This window comes from Saprolegnia parasitica (assembly GCF_000151545.1).
Source record: "Saprolegnia parasitica CBS 223.65 unplaced genomic scaffold supercont2.197, whole genome shotgun sequence".
Lineage (NCBI taxonomy): Eukaryota > Oomycota > Saprolegniomycetes > Saprolegniales > Saprolegniaceae > Saprolegnia > Saprolegnia parasitica.
The window spans coordinates 14,655-27,930 of NW_012156591.1; the positions used below are offsets into that span (position 1 = coordinate 14,655).

General features: G+C 58.5%; 4 protein-coding genes across 4 annotated transcripts in view; 3 read left to right on the forward strand and 1 right to left on the reverse strand.

Annotated features, from left to right (window-relative positions):
• Positions 1 to 806, forward strand: part of SPRG_21629 (hypothetical protein) — a gene marked incomplete at both ends in the record, with an annotated part of 1,012 nt that extends 206 nt beyond the window's left edge. The window contains 4 exons of the mRNA XM_012355003.1: positions 17 to 311; positions 355 to 409; positions 454 to 511; positions 554 to 806. Of these exons, the coding sequence (XP_012210393.1) occupies positions 17 to 311; positions 355 to 409; positions 454 to 511; positions 554 to 806 (661 nt within the window). The remainder of the gene's footprint in view (positions 1 to 16; positions 312 to 354; positions 410 to 453; positions 512 to 553) is intronic.
• A 13-nt stretch (positions 807 to 819) lies between these two features.
• On the reverse strand, positions 820 to 2,359 carry SPRG_15824 (hypothetical protein). Its single transcript, XM_012355004.1, has 4 exons — positions 1,504 to 2,359; positions 1,246 to 1,455; positions 1,131 to 1,196; positions 820 to 1,087 (listed from the first exon to the last, which is right to left on the reverse strand). The coding sequence occupies exons 1-4, from the start codon at positions 2,344 to 2,346 to the stop codon at positions 851 to 853; spliced, it is 1,356 nt and encodes a 451-aa protein (XP_012210394.1). The 5' UTR covers positions 2,347 to 2,359; the 3' UTR covers positions 820 to 850.
• Positions 2,360 to 4,738: 2,379 nt separating this feature from the next.
• SPRG_15825 (hypothetical protein) lies at positions 4,739 to 8,280 on the forward strand. The gene is made up of 7 exons (XM_012355005.1): positions 4,739 to 4,829; positions 4,880 to 5,391; positions 5,448 to 5,820; positions 5,871 to 6,644; positions 6,688 to 7,356; positions 7,415 to 7,561; positions 7,624 to 8,280. The coding sequence occupies exons 1-7, from the start codon at positions 4,772 to 4,774 to the stop codon at positions 8,238 to 8,240; spliced, it is 3,150 nt and encodes a 1,049-aa protein (XP_012210395.1). The 5' UTR covers positions 4,739 to 4,771; the 3' UTR covers positions 8,241 to 8,280.
• Positions 8,281 to 10,875: 2,595 nt separating this feature from the next.
• On the forward strand, positions 10,876 to 12,613 carry SPRG_15826 (hypothetical protein; the record flags this gene model as incomplete). Its single annotated transcript, XM_012355006.1, has 6 exons — positions 10,876 to 10,956; positions 11,004 to 11,078; positions 11,127 to 11,320; positions 11,373 to 11,429; positions 11,477 to 11,548; positions 11,596 to 12,613. 6 exons carry the CDS (start codon positions 10,876 to 10,878, stop codon positions 12,467 to 12,469), a joined length of 1,353 nt encoding a protein of 450 aa, XP_012210396.1. The 3' UTR covers positions 12,470 to 12,613.
• Positions 12,614 to 13,276: the final 663 nt, after the last annotated feature.

Sequence of the window (13,276 nt, forward strand, 5' to 3'; positions counted from 1 at the left end):
ACGTCGACGACGACAGCGCGGCGCCGCTCGTCCTGCGCGGCCTCGTGCTCGGCCAACGGTATCTTCTCCACGTGCTCTGCGACGGCGAGACGTGGCGCGTCGACTTTGCGCTGGCGTCGTACATCCCGGCACGCCCCGCGTTGTACGCGCAGTACGCCGAGTACGTGCGCTGGCGCGTCGAGAAATCCATCTTGCAGCGCCATGCGGCGACCGCCCAAGCGCTCCTCGACAGCTTGCCCGAGCACCTTCTCGATGGCATCGTCGGCTTCTTGGCCGCGCCCGACGTGGCCCGCGCCGCCGCCACGTGTCGCGTACGCCCGTACACCAAGCGTCCACGCATCATTTCGTGTCTAGGTCCTGTACAAAAGCACGTGCAAGCCGCGTGTGTGGGCGATGCTCCTCCTGCATGGTACGTGAGCTTCCTGGAGAATTGAACTCATGGAAATGGTGTAGACTTTCAGGTGTGGCATGAAGGCGACGACACCAAGGCCGTCTACATCCGACGCTCGAGGTAGATGCTTGATCTTCCTCCTCCGTGATGACCACCGGCTAGAGTGCTCGCCCGCATGCGCTCGATGCATCTCACCGACTTTTTTGGTCGACCGAATGACATCTGGCACGACGACGCACGGCCGTCACTGCGGCTGCCGCGGCTCCCCTACTACCTCCCGGCGCCTTGCCCCGAAGCACCCGCGCCACTTCGACATCCCTTCCATTTCATGGACGACGACGACGACGGCGAAGATCGCCATCTGCTGGGACTGCCGCGGCCGTGGGCACCGCGTCGGTCGTGGCACGGGGTATGAGAGTACACTGTCATTCAACCAGGATACGTTTTTGCTTTTTTGTCTTACAAGGCGACATCGGTCGTTGACGATGGTGCTTTGAACGCCACGGGCGGCGGTGGCGGCGGCATGGGTGCGCCCGACGACGGTTTTCCCGGCGACTCGATCTGGATCATCTGCAGCTTGGGGATCACTGCGCCCCACTCGTCTTCCACCTTGCGGTTGTACGCAATCTGGAGCTGGATGTAGTCGAGGACGATGCGCTTAAAGTCGCTGAGCTTTTCCTGCTTGAAGCGATCGACCTACAGAGCATAAGAAATCACAATCGTAGTGGATCGGCACGACCTCGCGAAGGACGCGCTCGGTCACGACGTCGTGCTCGAGCTTGGATGCATCCACGCGCCGCTTGGCCTATGATATCGATCGTTTCGCCAGTATCAAGACCGTATCAAGGTGATACCTCGGTCACATCGTTGGCCGCGGCGTCAACCTTGTCCCCGCCCTTGGCTTGTGCCTTTTGGAGCGCCGTCTGCTTGGCCTCGAGGTCCAATACGGCGCCGTGGTACAGGCTGCGAACCTCATTGCGCTTGACGAGCGCCGCCTTGACCGCTTGCACGAGTCGAATGTAGTCGTGGATCGGCTCTTCAAACAGTAGCACTTCTTTCTCCGCCTACCAATCCAAAATATGGACTTAGGCGGGTCTTATAGCGGTGCGTACGTGTTCGGCGGCCAGCACCGAGAGCTTGTCCGAGCACGTGCCGACGTGGCAGAGCGCGGTTTGGAGCGACTCGTTCTCTTCGGCTTGCCCGAGGAGCGTCAGCGCGACGCCAAACTCAAAGAGACCGTCGGCAATCTCGCGGGCGCGCTTCGTGAGGCCATGCGCGTGCTTGGCGAGGCTCTGGATGATGGGCTCGAGCGCGTCCATGTAGGCGACCATGTCCTCGACTTGGATATCGGTCGTTGTCTTGAGCTTCTCGACGGCGATGCTCTGCGCGCCGAGCGTACTTGAGATCGTGGCCACGATCGTGTCGTCAAACCACTGGAAGAGCCCGCCACCGCTGGACGACTTGCCCTTGCTCTTGGCGAGCACGTCGTGCTTGAACGCCGAGAGGCTCTCGTCGGACGCTTCGAGGAAGACCGTGAGGTACTCGGAATGCTGGATCTCGGGGTGCACGGCGCAGCGCCGCAAGAAGAGGTGCAGCGCGCGGCGACGGGCTTCGATAAACTCGGGCGAGAAGCGGCCGACGAGCAGCTTCTCGGGCAGCGGCGGCACGATCACGCCGGGAAAGAGGCTGCAGAGCGACGCGTGCAGCCACACAAAGTCCGAGAAGCGGCGCACGACGCTAAACTGGCCCTTCTGGAACTGCCGCCGGTCGGTCGTGGTCGAGATCTTGTACGAGATGTACGCCTGCATGCCGTCGCCCATCTTGACGGGCTCGCCGACCTCGATCGCAATGGCCTCGGCCTCGCTGCTGCGCCCCTGCGACCGGACGCTCGTGGATGGTCCATGGCTCGGCGCGTGGTCGGCCGAGAAGTCGACGTTGACCCACTTGCTCGACATGGTCTTGGGAAAGAGAATGGGTGCTGGCCTCCGGATACGGGAAAAAGGAAAACGATTTTGGCCAATCGGAGAGCGGACCAGGATCCAAGAGAGATTCGAGTTGCTGGCAGCGTCTCCGCGCAGCGCGAAGGTCACGGTGCATACTGAGCAATGCCTCGATCTCTACTTGACGCCATCGGCATGTATCTTTCATGGCCATTTGTGTTGTGGTTGAGCTTGGCCACACTCTTGACCGCTGACTGTGGCTGCTGCTGGGCCTCACCGACGCTCCTGCGTCGCCAAGCCCATGGTGACGTGGCCGCACGTCCAGTGGTCATGGCCCCAGTGACCCACAGCGAGCCCCTTACCAACGTCCAGCATCGCGCAGGCCGGCAATGCGGCGTGGCTACATGTACGCAGCTAGCAGCGACCAGTTTGGGCTTAGTCGTTGACGCCGCCTCAGTCGCTGGCGTCGCTGGATGACTACAAAAAACTGCGTAGCTTCGCCGCCGACGGCAAAGCCTGGAAGACCTTAGCACAGCGTGTCGTCATGGGCTTCACCTGCGGCCACAAGCGCCCCCGGACGACTACAGAAGAGCAAGACGAGCCCCCGCGCCGCCGCCTGCGCAGCCACGGCCTGCCGAGCGAATAATGAAGAAGGAGATTGCTAGTCTCTAACTATTTGTAACAACGAAGATAACGCGAAACATGTTTGTATATACTTTGTTACGATGGGCTAGACTAGGCGCGCGTGCATTGGGACGGCTTGGGCAGTGTGTAGCGGAGGTCGAGCGCCATCTTCAAGACGACATTCGTTTCGACAGGAAGTGCGGAGATGCACGTAATCGCATAGTCCAGCGCCTCGTGTGGACATGGGTTCTGGGGCGGTGCCTCCGAGAAGGGTGTGCGGAGAGAAGAGGGCCCCTGATTGCAGAGCGCCTCGAGCAGGGCGACCAGAACAGTGGTGTCGGTCGGGAGACTCGCAATGTGAGACGTCGCAAGATCCAAGACCTATTGAATCGAGGTTGTCGGCACGACGGTAGCCGCGCTGAACCACAACCTATCGGAGCTGGCATGAGCACCACAATAGCGAGTCGAGCACGCTTGTGTACCAAATGAGTTCTTCGGTCGTCATTGGGCTTTGCGGTGGCATCCAGTTTAACGTCATTGCAGTGTATGGAAAAATGCACAATGAGAGCTTTGGTTTGTGATTTGCTTGGCGTGTCGTTTTGCGTGCACACCTCGAGAACGTTTTACCTAAACAAGCCGCCAAGTAATGAGCATAATTTATTACGACCTTCGACCTTCGACTACGTACTTGTATATAGTAAAAATAATACCACTTTTACTGCACTCACCGATCCTGCTCTGAACGCAAACGTATCCAGTTCTGGGGTTTTGACATTTCCCAACATAGTCCGCAAATTCGACATGAATCGCCAGCGTCGAGGAATTCGCCTCATCAAATGGGACGAGATGGCACCGGCGGCTCGGCCGGTCAATCCGTCCTCCCCAGACCCGGACGACCCGCTCGATCCATGGAGACGCATTACCATCAACGGTGAGCATGTATGTGCGGGTAGCACACGCTCGTACATTACTGTATGGTGCGAATAATACAAGAAGAAGAAAGCACCCTCGCTCACTACCCGCGCATAATCCAAGTCGTGCAAGCGCCAAGAGAGGCTTAGGTCGGTCCCGCAAAGCGGCCGGTCGTCGAGCCCGGCAACGTGGCACGACCGACGGACGCATGCTCCGCGATATCGTCAGGGTGGTCCGCCTTCCCTTCCTTGCATTCGCATTGGGCAGCTTTAATCTATCAGTCGCCCTTGATGACCCATCGATCGCGAATTGTGGCTCACGTTCTAAAAACCAATATAAGCGATAGCTATTATGCCCCCCTGGAGCGATGCTGCTGGAAATGCCAAGACACGGCGAGGCTTGAGGAAGTTTGTGCACACCGTCACATCGCGCAAGGGAAACCTCCTTATGACGATGCAGAATCATCATTGCTACCTCGCACGTCTTGTCGAGAGATCAGCGTTGTCGTCACCTTGGGCATCCGCGGATCAGCTTTGTTTGCATCGTGACCGTCCAATGACACAGTTGTTTCCCATTTAAAGTCGAGAGTATCCAACGGGCAAGCCAAGTGTGGTGCACAGCACTTGACAGCCATGCCACCGACGAGAGCCACGCCGACGAGAGCCACAGCCCGGATCAAACACGCACTTCTTCCCGCCCAGCGAACCCGCTTTGGCGCCTTTTCATTGCTCCATGGGGTTACAAATCGCGCCACCATGCCCGAATTTCCATCATCCATCCCGTGCTCGCAAAGCCTCCTTGTATCTAACCGACGTGATGTCGCTTGGAGGAACTCTCCAACCGGTTGTTTTGATCGCGGCCGAGTGTGTAACCGTGTGTCCTTTGACTTTTGGCCGTCGCGACCATGGCGCAGCGACTGCGGCGCTTGGCGATGGCCCTTGGCTTCTTCCTGCACTCTTCTGGTGCGTCCACCCAGTCGCCACATTGCTCGCTTGCTAACGACTCTGTCTAGTCGTAAGCGTCGCGGGGCAGCCCCAGTACCGCGTGGAGAGCGCGGATATGCTGCCATCGAGCAGTCTCGTGACCTTTCCGTTCCTTCCGGCCGCGCTGCTCCAGGGCGAGACGCTCTCGAATCTCTCGCTTCGCGCGCACGCGCCGCTGTCGATGGCACTCAACGTCAGCACCCACGTCGACGCGAACGCGACCTTCCGCATGACCCCGAGCGTCGTCAACTGCTCGAGTGTCACGACCCAGACCTTTGCGCTGCGCGTCGACGCTAGTAGCAATACCACTGGCAACTACACGCTGACGTTCTATGACGTGGCGACGGCATCGGTGCTCTACACCACTTACATGTTGGTGGTGCCACCGCCGTTTGTCGCGTCCGTGACGGCGCCGAGCTGGACGGGCAACGCGATCTGGAACGACTCGTTCGACGCTCAGCCGTGGGGCGCCGTCCCGAACGCATCGACATCGATTTGGGCCAACATTTCGCAAGGGTTTGTGAGCGACACGTGCACGCCGGTTTGAAAATACGATCAACTTGATACAAGACACAATGTGTCTATATTTTGTGGTAGGGTGGAAAAGCTCTGTACTTTACACATCTCTTCGCACGGTATGCTGCCACGTCACCGATCGACGTGCTCGGATTTGACTTGCAGCTCGCGTTTACGTACGTCTACGGTTTTCTGCCCAATCAGACGTACGACAGCGTCGGCAACAACACATTGTCCTGCGTGCAAACCAACCCGAACTCGCCTTTCAACGTCGAGTACCGTGCCGCCAACGACACGGCGTGGCATGTGATCACCGTGGTGCCGGTGCCACCGACGCCGACACCGGCGCGTCAGACAGTCCGCTTGTCACTGCCACCGACTGCGAGCTCGAATGCGTCGTCGTTTCGGTGGATTCAAGCCAACCAGACAAGCGGTCGTCTCGGCTCCATCCGCGGTGCGTGGCCTTCTACAAGTCTTGACTCGATCGTCTCATCTCGGAACTAGGCACGCGGTACCAATGGCAGTACCGCAATCTTTTCGACCAGTGGGCGATTGACGACGTGGTTTTACGCGGGCGCGTGCAGGCACCATTGGCGACGACGCCGGCGCAAGTCGGCGTCGATGCGATATCGGTGCAGCTGCAAGCCAACGCGACCGACAGTGTCATTCTCACGACCATCGGCGACGGCTCGCACGCGTTCCCTGTCTGCGACTTTACGGCCTTGCCGCTATCGACCACGACCGTCGTCTTGACGACGACCAGCATCATCCACGCGGTGACATGCGTCCGTCCGAACCAACAGAGCTACGGGTACCGGTCTCCACGGTATGTCGTGCAGGCGTTGCCGCCGATCCTCGTGAGCACGAAAGCCACCGATGCGATGGGCTACTACACCGTGCAAGCGACGATGCCCCGACCGAATATGACGCTGCGCTTTACGTTTGGCAACGGCTCGGACGTGCCGAGTTGCACGTTCGGCCATGCGATCGTGTTGACGGCCAATGCGACGACGACGTCAATGGTCCTCAAGAGCAACGGCGTCCTCCAAGCAGTCGCTTGCATGCGTGGTCTCGTCGGCAGCACGGTTGTCCGACCGCCGGCATTTGTCGTCCAGCCGCCGCCACCGACACTCGCGTGGGTCCATGCCACGAGCATTTCAGAGTCGGCACTCTTTCCCGTCACGATGACGACGACGAGCACCGATGCGAGCCTCGTCGTCGTCGTCGTCGACGCCAACGACACGACGACGCGTCCGTCGTGTCCGCTGACCGTTGCGCGTACGCCGACGTTGCGGCCCAAGTCGAGTCTTATGTGTTGTAGATGCAACCAATGCCACATCGGTGACGCTACGACCTGGCCAACTCGTGCGCGCCGTGAGCTGCTGCGTCACCACCGTGTGCAATGACAGCGCCACGTCCGTGCTGGGGCCGGTTGTCGCGAGTGCTGCGCCGCCGACGTTCACATCGCAGTGCTCGACGACCGCCATGGTCACGAGCGTCGTGACGCTGACGCCGGGGACGACGACGGGCGTCATCAAGTACGCCGTCAACTCGGAAGCCGTCGACTGCACCAGTCGTGGGACATTGTACAACGGCCCGTTTCCGGTTGCCAAGCCCGCGGGGGGCGCGGCCGTCGTTGTGACCGCCATCACGTGTGTGCCTGGGCTCCTGCCCAGCACGGCGCTGGTCGTCACCGTGCCGGTGGCGAACTGCTGCGCCAACGCGATCTGGTTTCCGTCGGCGGACCCGACGCTCGACTGCAGTAGCATGACCCTCTTCCGAGACGATTTCGTCAACTGCAATCTCTCCCAGTGGACCCCCGCGACCACACAGTTTGGTGGCGCCACAATCAACGGCGGCGTCCACGCCAGCAACGTCCAGTGCGCTTTTGACGCAACGCTGAACCGGTCCGTGCTCGTGCTCTCAGCCCATGGCGATGCGTACACAGGGACAAGTCCCGAGGGTGTCACCGTTGCAGCCAACGGATCTGGTACGCCCTTTTCGTGTGCGACGAACCAGAGGGGTCTCATCTGGTGTGGATAAACTAGTCGTGCCACGACTGGCAACGGCGCTTTTCAGCGGGTGGGCCTTGCCGGGCTCGCCACCCTTCTTTCCATGCAACCCTCGGGTTGAACCCTGCGCGTCCAAGCGAGTTGGCGCCAGCGTCTCGACAACTGCGCAATGGAATGCCGGCAGTACGTCGACTTGATATTCTTGGATTGTTTCAACTTGATACAAATGGATGATGTATGGATAGTCGCGAGCTTTCTCGTGCAACCGTGCACGGCGTTTGGCACGAGCTCGGACGCGTGGTTGCGCAACGTAAGCGACATCGTTGTCGACGTCGACGCGTCATACGTGGCGTACGCGGACCTCTGGCGCGCGAGCTTGGGCCAAGAACGGTCGCCCCCACCGTTCCCACATGCTGTCTTTTCGCATCTCCGAACCGACACCGCGTACCATCGCGTGTTTCTTCAGTTTAACGCGACCGAGGGGCGCGCAAACTTGTACCGCGACGGCCAACTCGTCGGCAAAACGCGCCGTCTTCCCGTGACAACGAATCCGTCGGCGCTCACACTGAACCTCTGGTTCCCGAACGCGTGGGCGGGACTACCGCAGTTTGAATCGTGCACGACCAACGTCGCAGACGTTCAAGTCGTACAACTCGAGGCGGCCGCCAACCGATGGTGCGAGTTTGAGCAAGCGACGGTGGCTTGCTCGTCGGATGCCGAATGTCTTGGGTGGACATCGATGCACTGTCTCATGCCACTCGCAGTGGCCGTGTGCCGTGACCGGCAGTGCCGCTTTCAGATGGACGCGACGTTTGGGGCGGCGGCCATCAAGGCTGGCAATCTCTTCCTAACCACCGTGTAAAGCAAAGGTTGGCATTGCAATACAATATGTCTGATGCAAGTATACATCGCTCTGTTTTGTTTTCCGTAGTATGTGATCTTGATGGAGCTCAAACAGGAAATTGACCATGTCGCTTTCAAGTGCCATCGACTTGAATTGTGGGGAGCGACGCACGACCATGGTATTACAGTATGTGTGCTTGTAGTGCTGAGACGATTCGAAAAAGTTGGCGGACCAGGGGAGGCCAGGAGATGGGAAAGCAGGTATACCGGTACCGGTAGTCGAATCGTTGCTGGGGGAAGGGTAATAACATAGCCGAATTGTTTTAGTGCAAGCGGTCAATGTGGGCGTCGCAGGTCATCCTCCAACAAGTCCAGCAAGTCCAGCAAGTAGAGGTATGGCGGGACGAGAACGAGGCATGGTCTGCAACGGGTGCGGTACGCGAATACTTTCAATTCATACTAGAAATTTGAATAAGAAAGTGGGACTCTCTCCGCGGCCCGAACCCGGATTCACCTAAACCAGTGCCTAAACCAGTTGCTCGACTGAAAATATGATGAGAACAGTCTTCTTGTCGATTTGTATCAAGCGCGGAACCGTTGAAATTTGCAGTTGCACCAAGTCGTTAACTCATTTTTCAATTGGACTTGCCATGCCCAGACCGTCTTCGCCTCGTAACGTTAAAAAGAACACGCGCACTGCGTGGACCAAAGAGCAGGTAGGACGTTCTCGTGTCCAGTCCATACCTCACACATCACACGTCACATCCAGATCCAAGCACTTAAAGTGGCCGTCGCCGAGTACGCAGACAGCGCAGGTCGCGGCAAGTGGAAGGTTCAGCAACCACGCTACCTAGGACCAGTCGTCACATCAACTTCGTAGGCGATTGCTGCCCAGGTACCCGGCCGGAACGACGCGCAGTGCCGACAGCGCTGGGAAGACTCGGCCAAACCGGGTCGTAAAGAAGGTCCTTGGAGCAAAATTGAGGACGCCGCACTACTGGCAGCCGTCGAGAGAGCCAAACACGTGAGGTGGCGCCGCTGGACGATGGTGGCCGAAGCCATTCCGCATCGCTCGTGCGTTCTGATGAAGTGGCATAACTGTTTATCTCACCCTCTTCTAGTGCCAAGCAGTGCGAATACCGGTACAAGAACCACCTTGCGGCCAAGGCTGCACCTCTCTCGTACGGTCTTCGATCCCCAAAAGCGTGTGTACTGAAGTACGGTGAACTGTACTAGGGCGCTAACTGGTCTTCGCACCATGACACACCAAGATCAGCCAACGACGCCACAGCTCCCAAGGTGCGCCTCGTTCGATATCGATTTTTTGACGGAAGACATGACTCCCGTGATGATGACATGTCTTCCATCAAAACACACAAGTCGTGATCACTCATGTCACACTACTTGATAGTTTGCACCACCTTTCGCCACAAGGCATGCGACCGCTCGTCCCCGCCTTGCGCTACCCATGCAGTGGTATGCTACCGCTGCCCTTCCTCGAGAGCACCGATGCGAGAAACAATCTGACGGCGGAAATCTGGACGTTGCAGCCGCTTTTGACAAAGACGACGGTCGCCTCGTGTGCGCACCAGGTGCTGGACCTTGCGATTCAATGCGTGGCGGCGCTTCCGGTCGAGGATAACACTGCTGTTATGATGGGACTGCACGATCTGCGTGCTGGTCTGCTGCATCAACCCATGGCGTGCAGTAGACCATCGTTGCCGCTCATGTCTCGACAGCTCGAGACAAGGAGCTTTATCAACGACCCCAGCCGCCACGGCCGTCCGGTGAGAAATGTGGCGCCGAAGAGCGCCACAGACCAAGTACGACGCATGGGCCAGTGGCACTGTCAGTAGTTGCCATCCAGTTACGTGACCGCAGAGCGGTACGCCTCGATCGAGTAGAAGCGATAAAACAAGCTAGTCACAGCAGCCAAGGACACTATCGTCCGACGCCTCCATGGACTATGTAGCAAACTTGAATAGATGTTCCAGACAAAGCACATTTTTGCCACCAAAAACCAAGTTCCGCCAACGTCATCATGCTTTTGGTCCGCTGGGCGTCGCACTCGCCACGTATTTGTATCAATTGGAGAGGAGCGTTACAAATGCAATCCAATAGCCAATGGCCTTGCATCTTGGCGGCCATTTTATCCAATGAGAGCTGTTTATCAGCCCGTTGGCGGCGGCTTTTTTGCAAGAGTGGCAGTCCTTGAACGATCTACCGCGCTGTCGTTCCAGGGCTAGCTCGATACCATGTCCTCGCTCTTGTTCCTTGCACGAGAGGCAACGTCCCAAGGGCGTTCACGCTCGAGTCGACTCTGCGGAACTTTACGATCGTGATGGGCAGCAAAATGTCAACTTGCCAGCAGTTTTGAGTGACGGGGATTGGCTGCCGTCTGGCTGGTTTGCGCTGAAGTATCGGGAAGTCCGGATACGACAAGCATATCCGGAAGGTACGGCTCGTGGAATAGATGTGGCGAGCATATATATATATATCCGCTGACGTTTTTAAAATACCACGCTGTTTGTATGTGGACGCGGAAAAGGACTTAATAATTTTCGTGCGCTTGACGAACTGATACTAAGAACTGATAGACTCGGTGGGTTTTTGTATTAAAATTAATACATTGATAATTCGTCGGTAGCCACAGCATGAGCACAGCGTCGTACTCGCCAGCGTCGCCGACGGCGCCCAAGAAGAAGGGCGAGCGCACCGCATGGACCAAGGAGCAGGTTCATGGCCTTGCCAGCATGCCACGGCGTTGCTCATGCTCTCGTAGGTCGAGGCGCTCAAGAATGCGGTCACCGAGTTTGAAGCCACGCACCCGGGCGGCGTCGGCCGTGGCAAGTGGAAGGTGCGCCCGTCGCCCATGACGATTAGCGTCGTTGAGTCGCGCATGTAGGCCATTGCGGCCAACGTGCCCGGCCGTAACGATGCGCAATGTCGGCAGCGATGGGAAGACTCAACCAAAGAAGGGCGCAAGGAAGGGACATGGACCAGCACCGAAGACAATGCGCTTCGTATGGCGGTGGAGGCCACCAAGAACGTGACGTGGCGGCGCTGGACGATGGTAGCCGAGCGAATTCCCAGCCGAACGTACGCTGGCCTTTTGTGTGTTGCCGATGTGATGGACGTTGTGCGTACGTAGTGCCAAGCAGTGCGAGTACCGGTACAAGAACCACCTCGCCCCCAAGAGCGGGCGCACGTACACACCTTTCTACAATTCCCGGGATACCTCATGTGCCGAGATAGGGCGGACTCGCACGGGACCAATGCTCTGAGTTTCATGGCCGAGGTCACCATGGGCCAGAAAAAGCTGCAGCCGTACGGCGTATGAAAGAGATCGCTTGCTCACGACAGTCTCGTGATAGAAATGCGGCGGGGATGATGCCGACTTACGCTGTGGCGCCAGATAACTGCTTCATGGCGGCACGCAGCATGCCGCCCCTCGGCGGGGCGCATCATAGCTACTACAACATACCGGCAGCCATGCCGCCGATCAACGACGGGAACGTGAAGGAGTCGTTGACGACGGCGATCCAGGCGTTGCAGCCGCTATTGACCAAGACCGTCGTGGCCGCCTATCCCAGTCACATCTTGGACCTCGCCGTGCAGTGCATTGCGGCCTTGCCGGCCGAGACAAGCGCGGTCGTCCGCGAAGTCCAAAAGCTGCGCTACGTTCTTGCCGAGCAAATGCCATGCAGAGGGGGTGCACCATCGATGACGCACTCGCCCTATGGACAGCCGTACGCACCGTCAGTGGCGCAACCCCAGCCAATCGCCGTAGCTCCAAGACCAGGCATGGGCAACCCTGCCGCCGCGTCCACGCCGATCGAAACCATTGATGCCCCGTACACGACCGTGTCCCACCCGACGTACCCAGCGGTGACCACGAACGGGGTCGCAGGCTGGCATCTTCCAACCCCACTGGTGGATCGGATGCAAGCCTTGACCGAAGCTTCCACGACGATGCCACCCACGCCACCAGCTCCTACGGACCAGCAACGGGTCCTGAGCATTGACGGGCGCCCGAAGACGAAGCCCACGAGCCAACCCGTGACATTTGTAGTTACCAACCCAGCGACGGAGTCGCTCCGCACGTCGTCGGACTTGCCGCTCTCGACTCCGGGCAAGAACAGCAAACACGTCGGGCGCCAACCGACGACGTTCACATTTCGCGCATCCGAGTCGACCAACGGCATTCGCGTGATGCCAGCCATCACGCCCGAGTGCCCGACCACGTAGCCCGACACGACTGCACTTGCTTCCGCCGCCCAGCCCCGCTCCGCCAGTCGGCGCAAACTAACGGCAGCGACGACAGCCTCGACGACGCCGCCGCGCATCGGACCCTTCCCGAGCTGTCATTTTGTACGGCGACATGAAATACAGACGACACATCATTTGGTATGGATCGAGCATGTGTTTGTTGAAGCACGCAGGAGCACGCCCATGGACTTTCACCAACATGTTGACGGTGCGAGTCGGAAAGGGAGCGGACAGCAAGTGTGCTTCAAGTGTTTACTAGTACTGGCCTTCTGGAACCTCTGTTTCCGGAGAGACCTTTTGATGATGTAGTGTATATGCAGTCGTTTGAAACACACACTCTCCTCTGTCCGGTGGTCCGAGTACAGGAGCCTGCGTACAACCTCGCGCGAGCTAGCCCTTCGCGAGTGGGGTCCACCGCGGGATGGACCTCTCCGTGCGCAGCTCACTCCCAACGACCAAGTGCTGGTGCCGACTCCGTCGCACTTTAGTTTGTGAAATCATCGTCATAATGAAGCTAGCGCGGAACGCGTTCGTATAGTGTAGATGGGCGGAAAAGAGAGGTGGAGGACCCTTGCGAGAATCGTCATGTCGAGTTGGACACTAAAAATATCAATAGGCAAAGTCGCAGACCCCAGACGACTAGGCATGTCGCGTGCGACTGTCCATGATGAGTGCTTCGATATCCTGGCGCAGCGCCGCGGTGGCTGTCTGCACGGCCACGAGCGCCGGCGACGACTTGGTCTCGAGAGCGATCTGCGCGTTGTTGAGGAGAATCTCGACTTGGTC

Excerpts from the sequence above, each read along its gene's own strand:
- SPRG_15824 (XM_012355004.1), bottom strand. The coding sequence starts at position 2,346 with ATGTCGAGCAAGTGGGTCAACGTCGACTTCTCGGCCGACCACGCGCCG. Across the intron at positions 1,197-1,245 it reads CGGCCAACGATGTGACCGAG|GCCAAGCGGCGCGTGGATGC; the intron begins GTATCACCTTGA and ends TCGATATCATAG. Across the intron at positions 1,088-1,130 it reads CCGAGCGCGTCCTTCGCGAG|GTCGATCGCTTCAAGCAGGA; the intron begins GTCGTGCCGATC and ends TATGCTCTGTAG.
- SPRG_15825 (XM_012355005.1), top strand. The coding sequence starts at position 4,772 with ATGGCGCAGCGACTGCGGCGCTTGGCGATGGCCCTTGGCTTCTTCCTG. Across the intron at positions 4,830-4,879 it reads CTTCTTCCTGCACTCTTCTG|TCGTAAGCGTCGCGGGGCAG; the intron begins GTGCGTCCACCC and ends GACTCTGTCTAG. Across the intron at positions 5,392-5,447 it reads TGAGCGACACGTGCACGCCG|GGTGGAAAAGCTCTGTACTT; the intron begins GTTTGAAAATAC and ends ATTTTGTGGTAG.